Here is a 21,835-nt window from a genome sequence, read left to right on the forward strand (position 1 = left end):
CTTCTTCTCAAGAATGACAAAGCCATAATTCATCATATTTATATGGAAGCATGCTCAGGTAGTGTATATTCAAGTTTGTTCAAATCATGACCCCCGGGGGTAGGGCGGGGCCAAAATGGCCGACCAAAGTTTTACATAGAAATATATAGGAAAATTCTTTAAAAATCTTCTTCTCAAGAATGACAAAGCCATAATTCATCATATTTATATAGAAGCATGCTCAGGTAGTGTAGATTCAAGTTTGTTCAAAGCATGACCCCCGGGGGTAGGGCGGGGCCAAAATGGCCGACCAAAGTTTTACATAGAAATATATAGGAAAATTCTTTAAAAATCTTCTTCTCAAGAATGACAAAGCCATAATTCATCATATTTATATGGAAGCATGCTCAGGTAGTGTAGATTCAAATTTGTTTGATCATGACCCCCGGGGGTAGGGCGGGGCCAAAATGGCCGACCAAAGTTTTACATAGAAATATATAGGAAAATTCTTTAAAAATCTTCTTCTCAAGAATGACAAAGCCATAATTCATCATATTTATATGGAAGCATGCTCATGTAGTGTAGATTCAAGTTTGTTCAAATCATGACCCCCGGGGGTAGGGCGGGGCCAAAATGGCCGACCAAATTTTTACATAGAAATATATAGGATAATTCTTTAGATATCTTCTTCTCAAGAATGACAAAGCCATAATTCATCATATTTATATGGAAACATGCTCAGGTAGTGTAGATTCAAGTTTGTTCAAATCATGATCCCCGGGGGTAGGGCGGGGCCAAAATGGCCCCAAAGTTTTACATAGAAATATATAGGAAAATTCTTTAAAAATCTTCTTCTCAAGAATGACAAAGCCATAATTCATCATATTTATATGGAAGCATGCTCAGGTAGTGTATATTCAAGTTTGTTCAAATCATGACCCCCGGGGGTAAGGCGGGGCCAAAATGGCCGACCAAAATTTTACATAGAAATATATAGGAAAATTCTTTAAATATCTTATTCTCAAGAATGACAAAGCCATTAATTCATCATATTTATATTGAAGCATGCTCAGGTAGTGTAGATTCAAGTTTGTTCAAATCATGACCCCTGGGGGTAGGGCGGGGCCAAAATGGCCGATTAAAGTTTTACATAGAAATATATAGGAAAATTCTTTAAAAATCATCATTTTCGAAAAAATAGCAAATCCATGATTGGTCATGGGATCATTTGATTTAAACTTTACAATAAAAAGACATTTTATACTAGTCCTACCCTTGGTACTCAGGTGAGCGATGTGGCCCATGGGCCTCTTGTTGTATATATATATAGTGATTATGTAAAATCAAAAACAGTATGTTACCGGCCCCTGTGGGATGTTCCACATACAAAACACTTTCCATTTAGGAATATGCTTCTGTCACTGAAATTACAGAGGAGAAAACAGCAAAATCATGTACACAAATTTTAGGGAAGGGTGGGTGGGTGAAATTTTGCAACATGTCTACCCTTCTAGCTTTTTCGGTAGATTATGACAATCAGCGTCATAAGGACTGGTGCTTGATAATATTACGTCATCTATTTAAAATCCATAGTCCCGATAATGTTTAACTACTACAATTAGAACGCACGAGTTATCGCCATTGCACTGGTATTAAATGCATTTATCAAAAAATATGGTGATAAATGCGATAAAGCGCTGATTTTTGCATAAATTTTGGCTTAGGAGTCTTTCAGGGCTAGCCTGCCCCTGAATAAAATTGTGATATTTTGATAGGTTAGGATGTAAGAAATAATTTGAGATAAGATTTTTTTGGGGGCACCCCTGTCCCAGGGTCGAAATTCACAAAAAACTACAAAAAATAAGGAAACCCGCTTTTCATAATCTGCTGTAAATTTATGCCTTTCATTCTTATAGTGACCCTAGCTCAGTTGATAATTCGCTGATTGTTACGCAGTGGAAACTTTCTTTTTAAAGTCAGGGGTTAGAATCCACCTGGTACCACACTTCTCAAGTTTTAAATTTCGCCTTTTCAAAGACTATTTTAATTTTTTTATCACTTGTGTATTTTTCCCTAAATTATCCATCCTTTATGCATGCCCATTCTTGATAAAAACTAAAGAGGTATCAATTCGTATAAACAATCCAATGTACGGTTGTCAATCAGGCGGAACGAACCTCAGTATAAGCACACTTTCTCCGAGGACAAGAATAACTCTCTCTGTGTTTTCTTGGCAGCATTGGGCTGCGATGAATTTCAATGGTATATATTCTTTAGAATTTGATCACATTGATTTTGGCTACATATTTCAGTAACTGTACACCCTTGGATTTCATTTAGGCCTATATTGTTTGCAGACATTAATGACATGTATTATGAAGTTATATCCACGGATAAATGCCTGGACATAAAGAATGGAATTTCAGAAACATTACCTTTATGCACAATGAGAAGTAAAGACAAATATCAATTATTACATTTGGAGATAACAAACTCAGAAAATCAATGAAAGGCTTTCTCCTGCCTCTACTCTGAAATAAAGATTTAGGAAAAGCAAATTGTTATATGTATTCAGCATAATGTCATTAATTGGAACGGATATCGACAAGCTATTTTTAGAGAATAAACCGAGCCAAGTCCTGTAGGTCAGATCCCAATTTATAATTAAGTGATCCTTGGTAAATCTCAAATACTAGTAAATTTTCAGGAAAGACGAATAAAAAAGCAAATTCAAATTTGATCAGCAAACACATTTCAGGAATAAAAATCATATGTATCAAGGCTTTTGAAAAAATTGCCCAATTTTTACATCTACGGCACTTTAGTTTCTTCTTTTTTATTTCTCGTACGTCGATAATTTTACAATGCATAGTTTTTAAAGAGTTTCCTATCATTGCAAAACATATCATGTTAATAAATATTGGCATATATGGTTAGATTAAAAGAACCTCAACTTCTTTGAATATGTAATTTAACTTTTATGGGGTAAAAATTTCGACTGTCAAAAGACCTTTCTGAGAATAATAAAGAACATTGAAGCACATTGAGAGGTATAAAATGAAAATTATTGCATGCAAATTTAATATTTTGAGCTGCCTTTTGAGACTTTAAATTATAAATTAAAGAGTTATCCTTTTTGGCTGAGGATCGGAGTACCTTAAAGCATTTGACAGAAAAATGTCTTGGTGTTTCACAAATTTACAAAAAAGTGAAAACAATTTCAAATTATCAATTTTGAAAATGTTTTTCTCAAGAATCACAGGACAAAAAATTAAATCTATTCAAATAATGAGCCCTATGATAAGGGACAGATCTAGAAAATTTGATCTTAATTTTACATATAAAGGCCTCAAGTACCTCTGGCAAGCGTTGTGGCCCATAGACCTCTTGTTTTTTTTTTTTTATCTTTAATTAGTTTAAGATGAAGGAATTGCTGTTTCTTGTTAATGAGTGCAAAATGTTAGTGGTCGTAGTTGATATTTTATTATACATACTTTTAAAAGGCCTAATTACAATCTGTTAGACACTCTAGAAACCATACAAATTGATAATGTAATTCCTGTAAATTAGAGTTGAAAATGAGAATCATTTATTTTGAAATGCTTATCACAAAGATTAAAAGCATGGGAACTTACATATTTTAAAAAAAAACGTACTTGAAATGCACAAGCCTCGATAATTAATGTCAACAGAACTTTTCGATGAATTAAATATTTGAGGAACTCCCTACAAAAAGATAGCTATTAATTTATTAAGTGATATTTTTTATCGACATATTTAAATATGAAGGAAAGTCAATATATAGAAGCTTGATCTGAAGCAAAACTTATAAGGGGAGCTTTCCCTCGCAAAGAACAAACACTGTACAGATGTATCTTCAAATCAAGACAACATTCGACATCGATACAAAAAACGCGCGATTGCGTTACTGTCACATTGTGACGTAACAGTAGATAATGTAGTCCTTTATGACGTCACAATTGCAGTCTTCAAGATAGTGCAGAGATAACAAGGTAAGATTTCGATATTTCATGGCTTTTTTAAAAAAAGTATATAATTTATTGAACGTCAATGTAAAATTGTATTCTTCATTTTGCTATAAAAATTCTGTTTTATTATAAACACGGCTTCTCTACTAATAACACCCACGTTTAGAGATACTACAAACTTAATATTTATTTCTTTAAAAACGATTGAAATAAACGTAATTATTTAGATATTACAAAGATATTGATTTTTCATTATAACAAACATTTAATAAAAATAGCATAGTAGATAGTATAATTTGTAATGAGGCCTATTTGAAGGTCATATGATAAACTGATAACATTATAAATCGGGTAGTCCTGTCATACTTATATCGAGATATCAATATCATGTATATTGAGATAAGTTTGTTTTTTTTTTACATTAATCATTCAATGTGTACATCATTAGTGTTCAAAAGGGACGCTATTTCAAAGTAAATGCCGTTCCATCACCGAAGGAAATCCACTGAAGAAGAGATCATCTTAAGTAGCACGACATTCAGAGTCCTGAGCAACTGAAGGGGAAGACATCAGCATCAAGAAACGAAGTCGGTCAAGCTCAAAAGATCCGGAAAAAAATAGAAAAAAACGGACCTCTCCAGGAAAACAAAGAACGTCATTCAATCGGAGCTGGACTAAAAATAGAGCTGAGCAAATCAGGAACGTTGCAAGGAAAGACTGCTCAATATTACACTGAGAGAGGAAACTCAAAAAGGGCATCTAGCAGAAAATAATCAGAGAATACTCTAGATAATGCAATGGAGGGTGACGAAGCAAAGCGCCTAGGTGATACTGTAAAAGTTCAGGATCAATCCCACGATGAAGCGAACAAAAACCCTGTAAAAAATATAAAGTATATAAACTCAGAGAGGACTTCAAATGGCGCCAAAGATAAGCCTCTAATGAAGGGTCAGGACATTAAACCGGACAAAAAAGATAAGTCAATTCCAAAAAGGGGCGTGGTCAACACCAAGGAAAACAATCAAAGATCGAGAATTCCTGTATCCGAAAACTCAAACATTATTGCCGTAAATCATGTTAATGGAGATGATAGTTTCAAAGCGCAACGAAAATGTTCACTTCTCTCTGAAAAAGTATCGTCTCGCGACACCAAAAGCTCGAAAACCTCTTCCGAGAGTGTGGACATAAAGGGAAATAAATTATACGCCGAGTTTATGGACATTAAATTATCATCATCACATAGTTTACAACAAAAACCGCCTAATGAATCAGTAGAAAAACAAAACTCAAAAGGATCAGTAGACACAGGAATGCCTGCCCGGGTATTAGCTACACCCGCAGCCAGGAGACTGAATCAGAGGGGCGGATCTCATACAGAAACTGGGACAAGAGAAACCGGGCATCCCCACAGTGTGGGACGGGATAATCCAAATAACGTGACCAACGGTGATCATCAAATTAATGTGTCCAGTAACAGTGGAAATACAGAGGAGGGTGAGATCTCCTTAAGAAACGCCGTCAGAAAATCTTCTCGGGGCAGTTCAATGTCAGTGGAATACAGAAGAAAAAGACAGGTCAGAAAGTCATCTAATGACAGCTTAATGTCAGCGGAAAACAGAACAAGAGCGCAGAAGGTAATATTACGTCTCAGTACGATTATTTTGCTTTATATGGTTTAAATCGCTTAAAATATATGATTAAGTATTAAGATATTTATATTTTGAAGGCAACAAAACATGGAAAAATGGCAAAGAAGAATGCAAACAGACAACATATAAAAATGGGTCAGAGAGGGATTTCAATTGAATCTGTTACACAGAACTCCGAGATATCTCAGGTAATAAGAAGGTTATCCCAAAGGTTTACCTCGAAGAATCTCAGGTAAACACAAGGTTCACTCCCAGGAGTCTTAGATAAAGACAAGTTTCACTCCGAGTAATCTCAGGTATTAAAACATAAGATTCACTCCCAGAAATCTCAGGTAAACACAAGGTTCCCAGGAATCTCAGGTAAACAAAAATTTAGTGTAACCCCGAGTTATTACAGGTAAACACAAATCCAACTCCCGAAACATCTCAGTCAAATACGTTACCTCTAAAGAATCTCGGGTAAATTGATAGCTGCAGAACCGTAGCTCTCTAGTTGAGACAAACAATTCAGCAAATGGGTCCCACACTGCTCCATCGAAAGTCAGTTTGAAACATCCATGATGTTGTTGTCATGTCTCTTGGGCCCTTGCCAGGTAAATATTGTATCAATATTTCTATTTCTTATTTTTCTTCTCTGTGATAACTCTTTGAAAGTTGGCGGAAATGATTTCTTGATTCTATCGGTATACTATACTAACTAAACAGTAATTCCTTAAAACAAATGGTCTGTAAACAATTGCCATTATTTTGAAAGAGAAACGCATGCATATATATGTGAATTACAAGAAAGATTACACCAAGCTTACTCAAAGAAGCGGCGCTGTTAATCTATTATTTAGATTGCTTGGATCTGTAGCTCTCTTGTTTGCCTGTCTGAATAATACTTTTCCAACCAGAAAACTACGGTTTTGGAGGAAGCAATTTATTGAACGAGATTTTGATGATTCTTCAAAATTGTAAATTTAATCATAGATGATACTCTTTATTTCCAGGGTTCTCTGTTATCTTTCTCTGAAGATGATGACGTAATGGAGGGCTATCCTGCTCCTACACCGCCATCTTTACTTCAACCCACGACATTCAGTGACGGAGGACTAGACACGATTAATGATCTCGTCCATAAGGTCTAACTTTACTTAAAAAGACTTTTATTGATTCCGAAAGCGAAGCATTTGCATTTCATAATCATTATTTAATTCAGTCAGTTTTTAATCATGTAAAGTCTAATTGTATAAGTCGTGTTTCTGCAAAAAACAAAATATTATATTAAGCAATGTGCTGTTTTCAGGCTTCATTAGAAGAAACCAGTAGTTTTGATTCGCTGCTACAGTACCTTTGTGGAAATCTGGAGTCTGATATAGCCCGTGTTCGCGCCATTTACTGCTGGGTAGTCAGTCAACGACTTCCTATTTTGGATGACGTCAAAGACATTCCTTCACCAGAAACTCCCATTGGCTACCTCTGTCTCATTACGCAGAGAAAAGGGTCCTATGCTGCATTGTTCTGCAAGATGTGCAGGTAATATTAATCAAGTACAAAACATTAGGAGTTCACCAGTCAGGAGACTGAATCATATGGCAATTAGAGATATGTTGTGAAGTGCGTAAGATAATCTACATAATAAATAATACACAATTGATATAATAAAGACTTGCAATGGTGAGGGGTAAACAACCCACCTGAGCTGTGGACCTCGAACGGGACAGGTGTCGATAGACCTCTGTATAGTTCCAGGGTAAATTCACAACTGGCTCAATATGGTAGTAAATCAGCTGATTGTGACGTATTATATATGAATCCCGAACCCGAACTATTTTATAAAGCCTTTATCACTACATTCCTCCCCGTTTTAATAAGCCCCGGGATATGGCACAAATCAGAACATCTGACTTAATGCCATTTAAATATAAAAGCTCTTTCTTACCAAATCTCTCATTCATTTTTGCACTCAGTTTCTTGAAGCTTCTTTGATCTGAACTTGGTCTGGAACTGAAGTATTTCAAGGCCTTGTCTCGAAGACTCTCAATAAGTTTGTCCAGTTTTTGTTCATCAGACCATTTGTATCTGGATGCAATGTGAGAAAACTGTGTAAAGAAGGGTCTCCAGTCGCTCTTTCCATCAAAGGTGGACATTTTTGGTGGACTTAGTCCCTTTGGCTCATTGTAAACTCCCTGTGGTGCTAACTTGTCTACTTCTTGGCTGATTTTTTCATCTTCAAGTTGCTTAATTTTGTTTTCTAAACGTTGTATCTTACCTACCCATCTGCTGTCTTGTTCATAAAGTTTTTGTTCTAATGTCGCAAGTTCTTCGTTCTTTGCCATCATTTTTTTACTAATTGTGTTTTCGTAGTTTGCTTTTGTGTTTGCTAGCTCTGTTTTAAATTTTTGTTGTAGATTGTACATTTGTTGTTCATGTTCTGATCTTAATGTATTTTCTAACTCTTCTATTTGCTGTTGTCTAGAAGTGATGTCTTTTTCTGACTGAAAACTTTGTATGTTTTTCCTTTCATTGACTTTTGTGAGCCAAGCTATATCTGATTGTAATTTTTCAATTTCATTTAAAGCATCTTCAATTTTGTGGTGTTGTGTTTTTTCTGATTGTGTATCTCTCTGACTCTCTCCAAAAATAATCACACCCTCACTCATAAGGGGGTCCCATATTGTGCTTGATGTTATTGTTTTTACATCTTCTAAAGAGAGTGTCCCCTTTTCTTCTCTAAGTGTCATAATTAACTCTGCCCTTTTATATCCTATGTTTGGGATTGTTTTTAATTCCCCAAAACTAGCATTGTTTATGTTTACAGGGTTTTCACTATTTGCCATTCTGATTCAGTTTTGTTTTGTTCAAAAAAAAAATAAAAATAGAAATAGAAAAACAGACGTGTTGTTGATTAACTGTCAGAATGTCCGACAGAAAATCGAGAGTGAAATGTTTATGATCGTTATCAGAAAATCCGACAACAATCAAATCTAAATGAAAAAATGAGAAAAAAGCAAGGAAATGATAGAAACCGCCATTGAATTAATTTTCTGAAAAAGAATTTTATTTGATAAGATAAACGAAAAACAAAGAAAAAAATGGCGCGAAATATAAATACACAATGTCGCACTTCACCGATCGGAAGATCCTACCGGCGACGCCAATGTTGTGAAGTGCGTAAGATAATCTACATAATAAATAATACACAACTGATATAATAAAGACTTGCAATGGTGAGGGGTAACGTCAGTTACAACTCACCTGAGCTGTGGACCTCGAACGGGACAGGTGTCGATAGACCTCTGTATAGTTCCAGGGTAAATTCACAACTGGCCCAATATGGTAGTAAATCAGCTGATTGTGACGTATCAAATATACGAATCCCGAACCCGAACTATTTTATAAAGCCTTTATCACTACAGATATAAAATGAAATGATTTTGTTTGGCCTTACCATTTATAAATTGTTTGCTAAACCTTTTCCGTATGAGTTGTGCTGTACATAACATGTCTTTAAGAAATGTGTTATGATTTTAGGTATATCAACATACCATGCGTTGTTATTCGAGGCGTTAGTAAGGGGGTAGCGTATGACGTTGGAGAGACTATGGACCACACAAAACACAGAAATTCCTGGAACGCCGTGTACGCGCAGGAAAACTGGCGCCTTGTTCATTGTCACTGGGCGTCCAGATCAGCGAGGGGATACAAGTCAGGAGAATGGGCAATATTAGATTGTCCGGAATTCCGTAAAGATACCGTGTATGGAGAAAGTAGATCGTACGTTGTCAATTCGCCTATAAACGACTGGTATTTCTTCCCCGAACCATCAGTATTTATCGACAAGTGTTTTCCGAATGATGACAGGTGGCAACTTTTACCAAAGAAAATCAGCAAAGCTGAATTCGAATCCCGGCCGTTTCTGCAACCTGCCTTTTATGCCTTGGGGCTTAAACTTGTGGAGCCAAATCGTTCATGTGTAGCTCACATTCATGGAAAGTATGTTCTTCAAATCCGAATGCCTCTGGAAACTCGAGATAGATTATGTTTTTCTTATAACCTTTATTTTCTACGAGATTTTACAGATGAAGGGGAATATGAATATCCGACTCTAGATAGGTATACCGTTCATTATTGTTTGAATGAAGTGGCTTTCTTTGAGGTTCGATTCCCCCCGCTTTGTGTTGGAGAATATAAACTCCAGATTTATTGCTGTAACAACGATATTTGCCTTCCATCAGAATGGATCTGTGATTTCAGGATTGTCTGTGAGAAAGGCATGAACTTTAGTGTACCGCTACCAGTGGTGCCAAAAATAGGCTGGGGAAGAAACTCGGAGCTAGCTAAATACAAGATAACCGCAGTTTCGCACACAGGAGGTCTGTATTCATTAGACAGTGGAGAAGTGAGGTTTCTTTTTATTTTCCCGCTAGAAACAGATGCTAAAGCAGAACTAATAAAAAATGGACGTTCAAAATCTGATTTTGTGGAGAATGTTAAAGTTGAGAAGAATGGTGTCGATGTTAGTATTACTGTAGAACCTCCGTGTGAAGGTGAATTCGCTTTACAGATTTTTTGTCGTGAGCGAGGTAGTCAGAATGAAGTGAATGTTTGTAATTATCTGCTGGAAAGGACGTTTCCTATTGAGGTAATTTTATATATTTATACAAGTAACAGCTTTTTAAAAAGCTTGCCTGACTAAATCTATCAGTTTATCTGCATGAAGAGTGAAAACCCTTTTGAGCAATTATACTTTGTAGGTTTAAAAACAGGGATGGGGTAACTGAATAAAGTAATTGTAATTGAGTGTAATTAATTACATTTTTCAAAGTAATTGGAAGTAATTTGTATTTGAGCAAGCCTTCAATTACAAGTAATTGAATGTATTTAAATACATTTCAAAAAAGGTCATGTATTTTCAATTACTTTTCAATTACATTTCAATTACTTTTTTTCAAAATGAAAGTTTATATTTAAAAAGATGTCTTATACTGATACATAGTTTTATACTAGTGGGTTTATATTACTTATTCCCATGTTTTATAAATCTCAGTTCTCCCTATTCCCACTTGCAAATAACAATGATTGTTTATATAGTTAATTTATTTTACAGTAATTAGACTAACTACATCCCCTTTTAGATTTACATGCATTCTATTCATTTTAAGATAGAAAATAATGAATGGAATTGTGATAGATATTATTCATTTCCTTCAAAAATATGGATTTCAGAAAGTAACAAAAAGATCTCGCCATACGCCATACTGGTGTAGCATGGGCTTGTGTTTGTACAATAATTAATTGTCTCATAATGTTTAATTTGTATATACAGTGTGTCACACTCATTATAAGGTAAAGGTCTAATTTTGACCAGGTGTGAACCCCCATCATACCCAAGAACAAAAACACTGAATGAAAGTTCGAATTCAATCGCTATAGAAAAAATCTTATTTAAAAAAATCTTTATTTTTTTTTTTTTATAAAAATAAAACTCTAAGTAATTGAAATGTATTTCATTACATTTGTCAAAGTAATTGAATGTAATTAATTACATTTGAAAAAATCAATGCAATTGTAATTGCAAGTAATTGACAAAATTATCAATGTATTTGAAAGTAATTAATTACATTTCAAAGTAATTGACCCCAAGCCTGTTTAAAAAATATCCTAACTTTATATTTTGAGAACCTTATGTAATTGAAATCCTGGATCTACTGAAATTGTAGAAGAATCATCTTTACACTGCATACTAAAGAGTTGTTATTCCGTTGGGGGGAGGGAGGGTCTGCAAGTGGAGTGATCTGCCCTCGGATCTAAATTGATTTCAAGCTGTTATAAAATCTGTTATCAAATCACGCATTGTGAACATCTTAAAAGATGGATATAATTGAAATTTAAAACACATTTTGTTGGAGTGTATTTTCTCCTCTGAAGTGAACAGTAGTAATGTGTGTTCATTATTTTTGTTCTTAAAATAGGAGGGGGTGACACCCTCATATAATACATGATATATTGAGAATGAAATAAGTAAATTCAATAGTTAGGCTTTGTAGAAAGAAATATCCAAGATTATTCACTACTTTTTTATTTATCGTGTGCATCTGAACAAAGACATATAATGGATCATGCATCTGGGGACGATGGCTTGAACTGCGTTGTTTATTATTATTGGACTCGTCCATTTATGGAATAAACCAACCGCGGGATCGGTAAACAAATTAGAAACATAATTTCTTTAGTGTTACTTGTCCATATACCATGTATACTGATGTATACGATATGTTATTTTAAAGAATGGTATAAAACTTGTAGATAGAATATCTGAAGCATTAGAAGGAAGTTAAAAGGACAAACTTTATTTAATTCCATGGAAGTTAGCACACCCATTCATACAATAGAACAATCCAAGGAAAAGGCGCGAAGATAGCTTACTAATGACATTTGGCGCGAAAAGACCGATTCACCCCTTTCGTAGAATATAAATGGACTGATCCAGTAGTATAGAAATGCAGAAAAAAGGATACACGGACATGTTGAAACGGGAAATCATATGGAATAATCTGTTCCATGCAAAAAGATTAAAGGAAGTAAACACTGCAGTATTTTGCATCAGTTATATCTTTCTTTTTTCTGAAAACTGTTTCTTTTAAAATGCAGGTAAAGAATTCCAATGTAAATCAGCTCGCACAAAATCTAGCTCTTTAGATATGGTCGCACATTTTCGGATCTTGGAAATATCAATCCTTATACTGCCTGACGCCGTGACGTCAGGCAATAACCGTAAAACAGACTATAAGTAATAGTAATTTTTTCAATTATCTCGAGAAATATGTAGACACAAATGGTATATTTACGATATACAATTTTTTCGTTTAATGATATAGTTTTTGTTCTGTCTGTCCGTTTGTCTGCTTAGATCTTTGTTTGCAAAAAAAAAATTAACCTTGCGTATTTCTTTTGAATAATTGAGCAACTAGGGCTTTCTTACTTCACACTTGCATTACTTTTAAGAAGATCTTCAAGTGGGCTCCAACATATTTGACCTATTGATCTTGGAGTTTGACCTAATTTTGCAAAATAAATTATCAAACATTAACCTTGGCCATAACCTTTGAACTGTTGGAGCAAGGATTTTTATATTTCACTTGTGAACTTATGTGTCTATACCTTCAGTTGGATATAAATAATTTTTACATTTTGATTTGAAATTTGAAATTTGAAAAACTTAGCCTTTTTTCCGTGTCAATTTTTTGAACTCTTGACCTTAATATTTTAGTTTGGCCTCACTAAAATATAAGAGCAGTGAAGGAGGAATTTCAAGATTATTTTACTACAATACATTTCTGAAGTGTAAATCAGATATTGTTAATACAAAATTTCAAGGAATATTTAGATAATTTAAAATCACTTAACTAATGGTTAACTTGATGACTTTAACTTCCGTCAACTTCCTTTAGTTTTGTAGCGTAATACTCTTGTGTCCTTCATACGGGGTTTAAATTTCCTTATTGATTCGATACGCAGGAGCGTTTTCTTTGCAGGACAATTTCTAAAATGAAGCAAGCTATTGACAAAAAAGTTGATGAAACAACTGCCACAGTCTCGTTTCAAATCATCATTTTCAAGTTCTCTGGACGATACATTGACCTTATTAACACATGTAATCTTTCATTAAGACAAATACTGACTGAAATTTTTCATAATAATTGTACGTGAATAGTGATTAGGTTGAATATCTCCAAATTGTATGACATGTACACATGGAAAACAGTACATCTTGGCTTCGAGCTACCAAAAAGGGGACATCAATGTTTCACCACCATATCTTGTCCAGTAATGTTAAAGTAAATATGAACGTTCTTAGACTCTCGTTTTCTATTTGTTCTTTTTCACTATGTCTTGTAGTCAAAATCACAAGAAAAGGCGAGGAAACACCTTTTGTCTGCAATTTTAAGGACAACTCTTACAGCACAAGAATTAACAGACGCCATCGAAATGTTTGTGAGTTCTGGAGCTATAGATCGCGGTGAATTGGGGGCGGCTAAATATAAGCTGTATATGCTGAAACAAAGAGAAGGTAAGGGCTAGATTTCATGATTGTTATTGACAAATATATTTCTAGGTATGTCATTAAAATATAATGGAGATTTTTCATACACTGTTATGTTAACCAGTGAAAGTTACTTAATTAAAGTCCTTTGCGGTTTTTGACTTCCCTTTAGAACTTTTGGAAGCCATGGCACGTAGAAATTTAGACAGACTGGAAAAGGTTCTTATGGATATAAGCGATGCCAAGATGGAGAACGATATAGGCGTCGATCTTGTATCTAACGCCGAGAAACTGCTGACCCACCTGAAGAGATTGCTGCGGTTCCGGGCGGCTGTCCTGGAGATGGATTCCAAGACAATCTCAGAACTCCGTAGTTACAACAAGCCGCCACTGGCCGTGCACGGAGTCATGGTGGCCACCTATGTCCTCCTGGGGGTCGACGAAAAGGAAATGAGGGTGACCTTTTTATATAATTTTGTTACCTTAGGGAAGAACACGTTTCATGTTTTCTTATAGTGTAATGTGTGATTACTTGGTTTTGTTGCTTCAGCACTGGGTCGGTGTTCAGAATTTGATCGGTAAGAGAGGTAGAGAAGGACTGAAAAAGCGAGTGGAGAACTTTGATGGCAAGTCTGTCAGTCAGAAAAACTGGCACAGAGCCAAGGAAATCCTAAGGGACTACGATCTCTATACTGTACAGGACGCCAGCGCAGGGGCCGCTACTTTCTATCAATGGGTATTACTTCCTGATTTTAATATTTAAAAAAACATACTTTATTCATCGATATAAATTACTTGTATACAATTTTATAAAATCCTGAGATTTTTCTTGAAAATAAACTATTTCAAACTACTTTTGTTACAGGCTATAAATATGATAAAAGACATCGAGGAACAGAACCAAACTTCAAGCTGAAGGCTGGTCCGGTTAGAGAAGAGTTTTCTTCAGAGGTTTTGTTGGATTTTTTTTTCAAAGTGTCTCAGGACTTTAAATGCTCTTGTTATCATTCATTTACTTCAATGAGAAATTATTTTTTTCAAACTTTTTAAAGATGTACAAGTATTTTTTTTTTATTTTGCTGACCATTTAATGAATCAGTCTTTAACTATTTATAATTTACCTCGAATTCTAAAATTTTGCAAAGTGAAGCACAAATTATTTGATCATTTTATATTATATGATGTTGTATCATGATAATTATATAAAAACAAACACAAATATTATTATTTTTCTTGTTTATACTGTTATAGGCGATTTAATATTGAGTGCAAGTTTTGCATTTAATTTAAGTCGCGCCATATTTCTGGTTAAAAGTCATAGGTACTTGCAACTCTCTCTCTAATTCTCAAACATTTCAATTGTACATGGTAAAAATAAAGGGCTGCTGTCGTGCAAAGATGCTCAGAAAATTCATTAATTTATACGTCACATTTTGGATATAAAAGTCAAACAATGACGTCTGAATTTGTTAAAAGTAAATTTGAAAAATTTGCCGATTCCAAAGAATAAAAGATAATGTTTCTAGCATATGTTAGATTTGGTCAAATGGTCTCAAGAAGGAAACTTTGATATAACTTTGTTGCGCCCAGTACTGCTATATCTTTGTTCTTCGGAGGCTCCCAATACTGCTATATCTTTGTACCTCGGCTCCCAATACTGCTATATCTTTGTTCCTCGGCTCCCAATACTGCTATATCTTTGTTCCTCGGCTCCCAATACTGCTATATCTTTGTTCCTCGGCTCCCAATACTGCTATATCTTTGTTCCTCGGCTCCCAATACTGCTATATCTTTGTTCCTCGGCTCCCAATCAGAGGCGTAGTCACAAACTTAAAAGTGGGGGGGCTCAACTCCAGAAATTCTTTGACAAGCAAATAAAAAAAAAAAAAGAGAAAGTTCTCCCAATACTGCGTAAATCTATTTCCTCGGCTCCCAATACTGCTACATGGGGGGGGGGGGGGGGGGGCTCCTAATACTGCTATCTCTTTGTTCCTCGGCTCCCAGTACTGCTATAACTTTGTTCCTCGGCCCCCAATACTGCTATATTTTTTTCCTCAATTCCCAATATGCTATATCTTTCCTATAGCTACACTGCTAATGTTGAGGAAAAATACTGCTGATTTTGTTCTTCATTAAAAAGTCCTCGGCTCCCAGTACTGCTATATCTTTTATTCCTCGTCTCCCAGTACTGGTATACATTTGTTCCTCGTCTCCCAGTACTGGTATACATTTGTTCCTCGTCTCCCAGTACTGGTATACATTTGTTCCTCGGCTCCCAATACTGCTATATCTTTGTTCCTCGGCTCCCAATACTGCTATATCTTTGTTCCTCGGCTCCCAATACTGCTATCTCGAACTCTCGCTGCAGTTACAGTGCAGTTTTTTCATTTTTTCCCACATCAATCACATCATTTATTTACTTGACTTCTTTTTATCCTCAGCTGGCGATGAAAATACTCTGTTCACGAAACACTTCCAGTATCAAAACAATAATGACGAACAATCCCAAGGTGCTTAAGCTCTAGAAATAGAACTAAATATTTAAATTTAACTTATTATCAAGGCCGTATTAAATGATGTCTTTGATTTAATCACTTCAGCAGAGCTCCAGATAAGGTGCGTATTCGCAGAAATACGCATTAAATTTTACAAAATACGCATTAAAAATTAAAATAGAGCGTACAAATACGCATTAGCAATCATAGATACGCATTATACCACGAAAGTACTGCGTACAACACGCTGAAAAATACATGTATGACTTACTTAATGATACGAATTGAGGTTAACTCGGTGTTTGATTTTTCCATAACGAACTACAGATTTAAAAGCCTTTAGTAATGACGACGACGATCTCCATTTCGGGAGGAAGAATCGGAGACTTAGACTTAAATCAATTTCTATGTAGAAAGACTAAGCACTTGGCATAACTTTTTTCTCATGGATTCATAGCCAAATTTTCATCTCTCTCAAATTGCCATATTAACGAAGATTCTTTTCTCTCAGTTTACTCTTGATACGATATCTTTAATGAAGGAAAAGTTGTCTGTGTCTCTGACTCTATGGTACCTTGACCTACTGTATAAGTATCCTTGTCTAAAAAGAATGCTTCCCAATCTTAGCAAAAAGTCTTGTTGGTATTTGCAAAATTATTTAAATAAATGCAGAAACTGACCTATGAAGTCTTTTCCCTCTTCAAAAACACATACTTCGATTACATGCTCAAAATCAAAATAAAGGTCAAAACATTCATATATAAACAAAATACTCTTCAATCATTTTGCTGAAAATCAAAATCTGCATTGATTTGAAAATCAGGGAGTAAATACACTTTGGGGTAAAAAATTATCTGGAGCTCTGCTTCAGAGACAACATGTATCTCCTTTGTGAAATTCAATTCAAAACTGAATATACTCGGTATACACACCGCTAAATTCAACACATTCCCCCTGTCTTGTTATCTAATGAACACACCGCCACCTTCAAATCCTGTATCCGTCCCTTGATTCTCAGTAAACTCGCCCCACCATCAAGTTCTTAATCCAAGACTTAGTTCCTCAACATACGGTGTGTGAGAAAAAGGACACCAATCAGCCAAACTGTTCATGAAATTTATTAGGACCCGACACTCTTAACCAAACTTTGTGACATTTTCTTAATTTTAATTTTGATTCATACATCATTATATAGTAAAGAGTGTTTCGGCGGTCTTTTAAAAAAACGGCTATATGCCCTAAGGCCCGCCTCATCAGGGGTCCACCTTAGCAGTTGTATTCTTGTGGTAAACGTGATCTAATAATCATATCTCCTATGCTTTTGTGCTTGCTATAAGCTACAATCGGTTCCGATGTAAATATTTCTTTGCATCTTGTGTCTGTTTTCATTTCATTCCAATATTTTAAGATGCGTCTTTTTAATCCTTTGATTCTCGGATTATATTTTGTAACCATAACTAATGGATTGCGGAGTTTTGATTCCCTGTTGTTTTTGTTTAGCATCTTATTTCTGTCCGTTCCAGTTACGTCTGTGATAATAGGGTCTATTTCTGTATCAGAGTAGCCTCTCTTTGACAAGTGTTTCTTGAAGTCTTGTAGGATTGTGCTGAGGGTTGCATTGTCATTGGTATTTCTCATATGTCTAATGCATTCTCCCTTAATGAAACCTTTGAATACTGCTGGGTTGTGAGAGCTTTCTCTGTGTAGATATTGAAAATTATTTGTTGGTTTAATGTACGACTTAATATCTAGTTTGTTGGATTCTTGGAATTTCCTTCCTTTGTACACTGTTGTGTCTAAAAAATTCACAGAGTCAATTGAGATTTCAAAAGTGAATTTCAAATGCGGGTGGCATTGATTGCCAATTTGAAAGAAATCAAGAATCTCATTCTCAGACCCATTGAAAATAATAAAACCATCATCTCTAAATCTGCCGTGAAACAAGACTTTATTGGCATATTGAAATTGCGCCATGATTGATTGAGTTATCTGGAACATTCTTATATCAGATACCTCAGGGGAAACAGTTGAACCCATTGCGCAACCGATTATTTGTTTGTAATATTTTCCATTAAACTCAAAATAATTATTTTCAAGTATGCACTTTAGAAGAAAGAGGAGATCTGAGACCTCGGGATAAGGCAGATCTGATAAATCTCGTTTGTTATTTCGGTAAGCCTCTTCAACAGCGCTTAATAATTCATCAAACTCCATGTTAGTATACATACTTGTAACATCATAAGTGATCAGTATGATTTGCGATGGTAAGCATAAGGCTTCGATTTTATTGATGAAATCCGTAGTATCCTTTATGTACGTCGATTGTTTTTGAACAATCGGGATTAGAAAATAATCACAGTAAGCACCAATCCTATGTGTTGGTGTATCGCATTGTGAAATAATTGGTCGCCCAGGTGGTAGCCGTCTGAGGCTGCAAGTGCCGTTCATAAGGGCAGTCATGATTTTATCTTTGATCTTGTGTATTTTAGGGAGCAAGTATAAATGTCCGCATTTAAGGGACGAATCTCTATCACTTAGATAACGATATGTTTCTTTGTCTAAAGCTCCTCCAATAAACATATCAGATATTTTTTCTTGTATGATATTACGTAAATGTGACAAATCAGGTTTTTCAACTTCAAGGTAGTGTTTTGATTCAAGTTGACGTAAAGCTTCAGTGACATATTTATCTCTGTCCATGATGACCACAGTGTTACTTTTATCAGCTTTTTTGATTACAATATGGCGATTGTTTTTTAATGAGACCAATGCCGCCCTTTCCTGGTTAGTTAAATTATCCCGATATTGTTTTATTGGCATAGATGATAATTCTAATTTGGTTTTGTCAATATAATTTTCAAGAGCACCGCATGCCTGATCGGGTTTATAACCAGTAGATGTTCTGAAGGGATGAAGTTTATTATTTTCCCCGGTATCAAAGAAGAATTTGCATCTGAGTTTTCTAGCAAACTCGTCAAAATCCTTAAGGAGAAACCTTTTGACATTGCTGCTTTGTGGTGACGGGATGAATTTAAGTCCTTTGGCTAGCAGTATGTATTCGTTATCTTGAAGACCACATGAGGATAAATTAAGAACAAATTTTTTTGCATTTATTACGCTTGCTCTGTGAATGCGTTGTTTATGAGCAAATGCATTAGACGCTCTTAATACACTTTTCTTCTGTTTATCTAGACGCCTGAAGCGTCGCGCCATTGTTAGAAACGGCTTGAATATCTTATAACTCTAATGGTTTAAGATTGAATTAATTATCTCAGAGGATAAATGATGTTGCTGATAATATAATAAAGCACCACGTCTATTATACGTCTGAGCGTATAAATAGAGGGTAAACCATTAAGTGCCGATTAATTATAATAACACCACGTCTATAATACGTCTGAGCGTATTAATAGAGGGTATAAGGCACATACGTAATTGATAATAAAATTTCCGTGTATAATTTGCAAAGCAAACAAATAAGTGGCACAAAAATTAATCCTGCCGTGCTTACTCGCACTGGCTAAATAAAAGCAATGTCAAGATGAAAGAAGCGCGCAGAAGCGAATAGCCACGCCTCCTTTCAGTCAAACTGAAGCTAATACAATCAACCAATAGGTGACCATGTTGTTGGTCAAATGTTTTAAGAAGTAAAAACACAAGTTCTAAAATAATTAGAGATTATAATATAAGGAATATTGCATTCAAAACAAACAAAGATGTAGCTTCCTTGATAATATCAATGTTATTAAAAACGTCTGAGTAGTTAAAATGTACAAGTATTAGACTGGTCTATACATTATGAAATTATTGTACATTAAATAAAATCCAATGTATAATATTTTTAATCCGCCCGAATATTCGATAGACCTCACTAGAAAAGTTCCATATTGCAGATGTCACTATTGTTTGTAGTAATTATAGTACGCACAGATAATTAAAAATAAACATCACCAGATGAGAGGGTGTTTCAAGTCCACATGTAAGACTGTTAATATGGGTGGTATCTTCGTCGGAATTGACCTCTTTTCTCTTGAGGACGATAACCTGAGAAAGAGTTTCTTTGGTTGTGATGATTCCAGTCCTTCCGAGGTACTCGGGTGTTCCTTCCTGGGGCCTTGGAGACTGTTGCAGTCCTAAGGTTAGAGGAGCTCTGTTGCATAGAGCCCAAATGCCTGCGGTAATCCTCTAATTCCTTTGTGTTTTCATTGTGTAGATTGAGGATGTCTGTGTCCATCTGTTTTCTGATAGAGGCACTTTCCTCTGTAGCAAAACCTACACGCTTTATGTTCTCAGCCCTAATCCTGTTGGCCTCATTTTCCTTTTCCTTGATTTGGTTTGCAAGGAAGTCTATAACTTTCTGCGAGGCTTGTTTTTGGATGGCGTTGCTCAGTTCTTTCCAGAAACTCCTGAATTTCTGCTCCTCCTGCTCATTAGGTAGGTTTAGGAAACACTTTGTGTTTACATTATACCAAGTAGGGTAATTCCCGGTCCTGTTACCATGAATTAGACTTTCACGTTTTTTAGAAAGTTCGAGTCGTTCTTTAAGAGTTTTTGATATTTCAGCCAATCCATTTTCTGTAGCTCTCGTGTAGGTAGTATTTGCGTCCGGTAAACGGATTGTTAAATCCAAATCATCAATCTGTGATAAGGCTTCTTGGTTTGACGGTATCTGGAAATCGTCATCCATGATGTTAGTTTTGGTTGCTTTTTTCAGAGAAAGTCGACTAAGTCTTTGTAGCATTACGTCTTAAGTGTTGTAATTGTGCAGAATTTAACTATGTAACTTTGAGATGTCAATCTCGGTATCACTCCTAAGTTTGTAATAAATCAATCGAATTCTGTGATGTTCAAGAGGTCTCCCATTATAAGCGGATGAAAAAATTAGCTAGGAAGCGTTAATGTGTTACTGTTCTTTTGGTTTCAATAAAAATGTCGAAAATGGTCAGAGGGAGAAGCCCCAATAAATTAAGAACAAGTCGATCGCGTTCAAAGAAGGCGATTCACGGGATGATGCCTGTGGGACATTGTCCCTAGATACAAGGTGTGAGAAAAAGGACATCAATCAGCCAAACTGTTCATGAAATTTATTAGGACCCGACACTCTTAACCAAACTTTGTGACATTTTCTTAATTTTAATTTTGATTCATACATCATTATATAGTAAAGAGTGTTTCGGCGGTCTTTTAAAAGGTGTGAGAAAAAGGACATCAATCAGCCAAACTGTTCATGAAATTTATTAGGACCCGACACTCTTAACCAAACTTTGTGACATTTTCTTAATTTTAATTTTGATTCATACATCATTATATAGTAAAGAGTGTTTCGGCGGTCTTTTAAAAAAACGGCTATATGCCCTAAGGCCCGCCTCATCAGGGGTCCACCTTAGCAGTTGTATTCTTGTGGTAAACGTGATCTAATAATCATATCTCCTATGCTTTTGTGCTTGCTATAAGCTACAATCGGTTCCGATGTAAATATTTCTTTGCATCTTGTGTCTGTTTTCATTTCATTCCAATATTTTAAGATGCGTCTTTTTAATCCTTTGATTCTCGGATTATATTTTGTAACCATAACTAATGGATTGCGGAGTTTAGATTCACTGTTGTTTTTGTTTAGCATCTTATTTCTGTCCGTTCCAGTTACGTCTGTGATAATAGGGTCTATTTCTGTATCAGAGTAGCCTCTCTTTGACA

At 35.3% G+C, this 21,835-nt stretch overlaps 1 protein-coding gene and 1 long non-coding RNA gene across 3 annotated transcripts; one reads left to right on the forward strand and one right to left on the reverse strand.

Moving 5' to 3' along the window:
- Positions 1-3,911: 3,911 nt before the first annotated feature.
- LOC134238364 (lim and transglutaminase domain protein ltd-1-like) lies at positions 3,912-15,086 on the forward strand. Of its 2 annotated transcripts, none has more exons than XM_062720503.1 (10): positions 3,912-3,992; positions 4,443-5,602; positions 5,695-5,805; positions 6,610-6,741; positions 6,906-7,135; positions 9,134-10,244; positions 13,502-13,673; positions 13,819-14,102; positions 14,197-14,382; positions 14,512-15,086. In XM_062720503.1, the coding sequence occupies exons 2-10, from the start codon at positions 4,766-4,768 to the stop codon at positions 14,560-14,562; spliced, it is 3,114 nt and encodes a 1,037-aa protein (XP_062576487.1). In that variant the 5' UTR covers positions 3,912-3,992; positions 4,443-4,765; the 3' UTR covers positions 14,563-15,086. The 2 variants fall into 2 exon arrangements, with proteins under 2 accessions (XP_062576487.1, XP_062576486.1); XM_062720502.1 differs by having other exon boundaries at positions 3,949-3,992; positions 4,427-5,602.
- A 705-nt stretch (positions 15,087-15,791) lies between these two features.
- LOC134238372 (uncharacterized) lies at positions 15,792-17,206 on the reverse strand. The gene is made up of 3 exons (XR_009985993.1): positions 17,074-17,206; positions 15,906-16,167; positions 15,792-15,811 (listed from the first exon to the last, which is right to left on the reverse strand). It is a non-coding gene; the product is annotated as an uncharacterized LOC134238372 (long non-coding RNA).
- Between the last annotated feature and the right edge of the window lie 4,629 nt (positions 17,207-21,835).

The sequence above is a fragment of the Saccostrea cucullata genome, unplaced genomic scaffold, assembly GCF_032062105.1.
Source record: "Saccostrea cucullata isolate Sc308-1 unplaced genomic scaffold, CSIRO_AGI_Scuc_v1 ctg787, whole genome shotgun sequence".
Taxonomy (NCBI): Eukaryota; Metazoa; Mollusca; class Bivalvia; order Ostreida; family Ostreidae; genus Saccostrea; species Saccostrea cuccullata.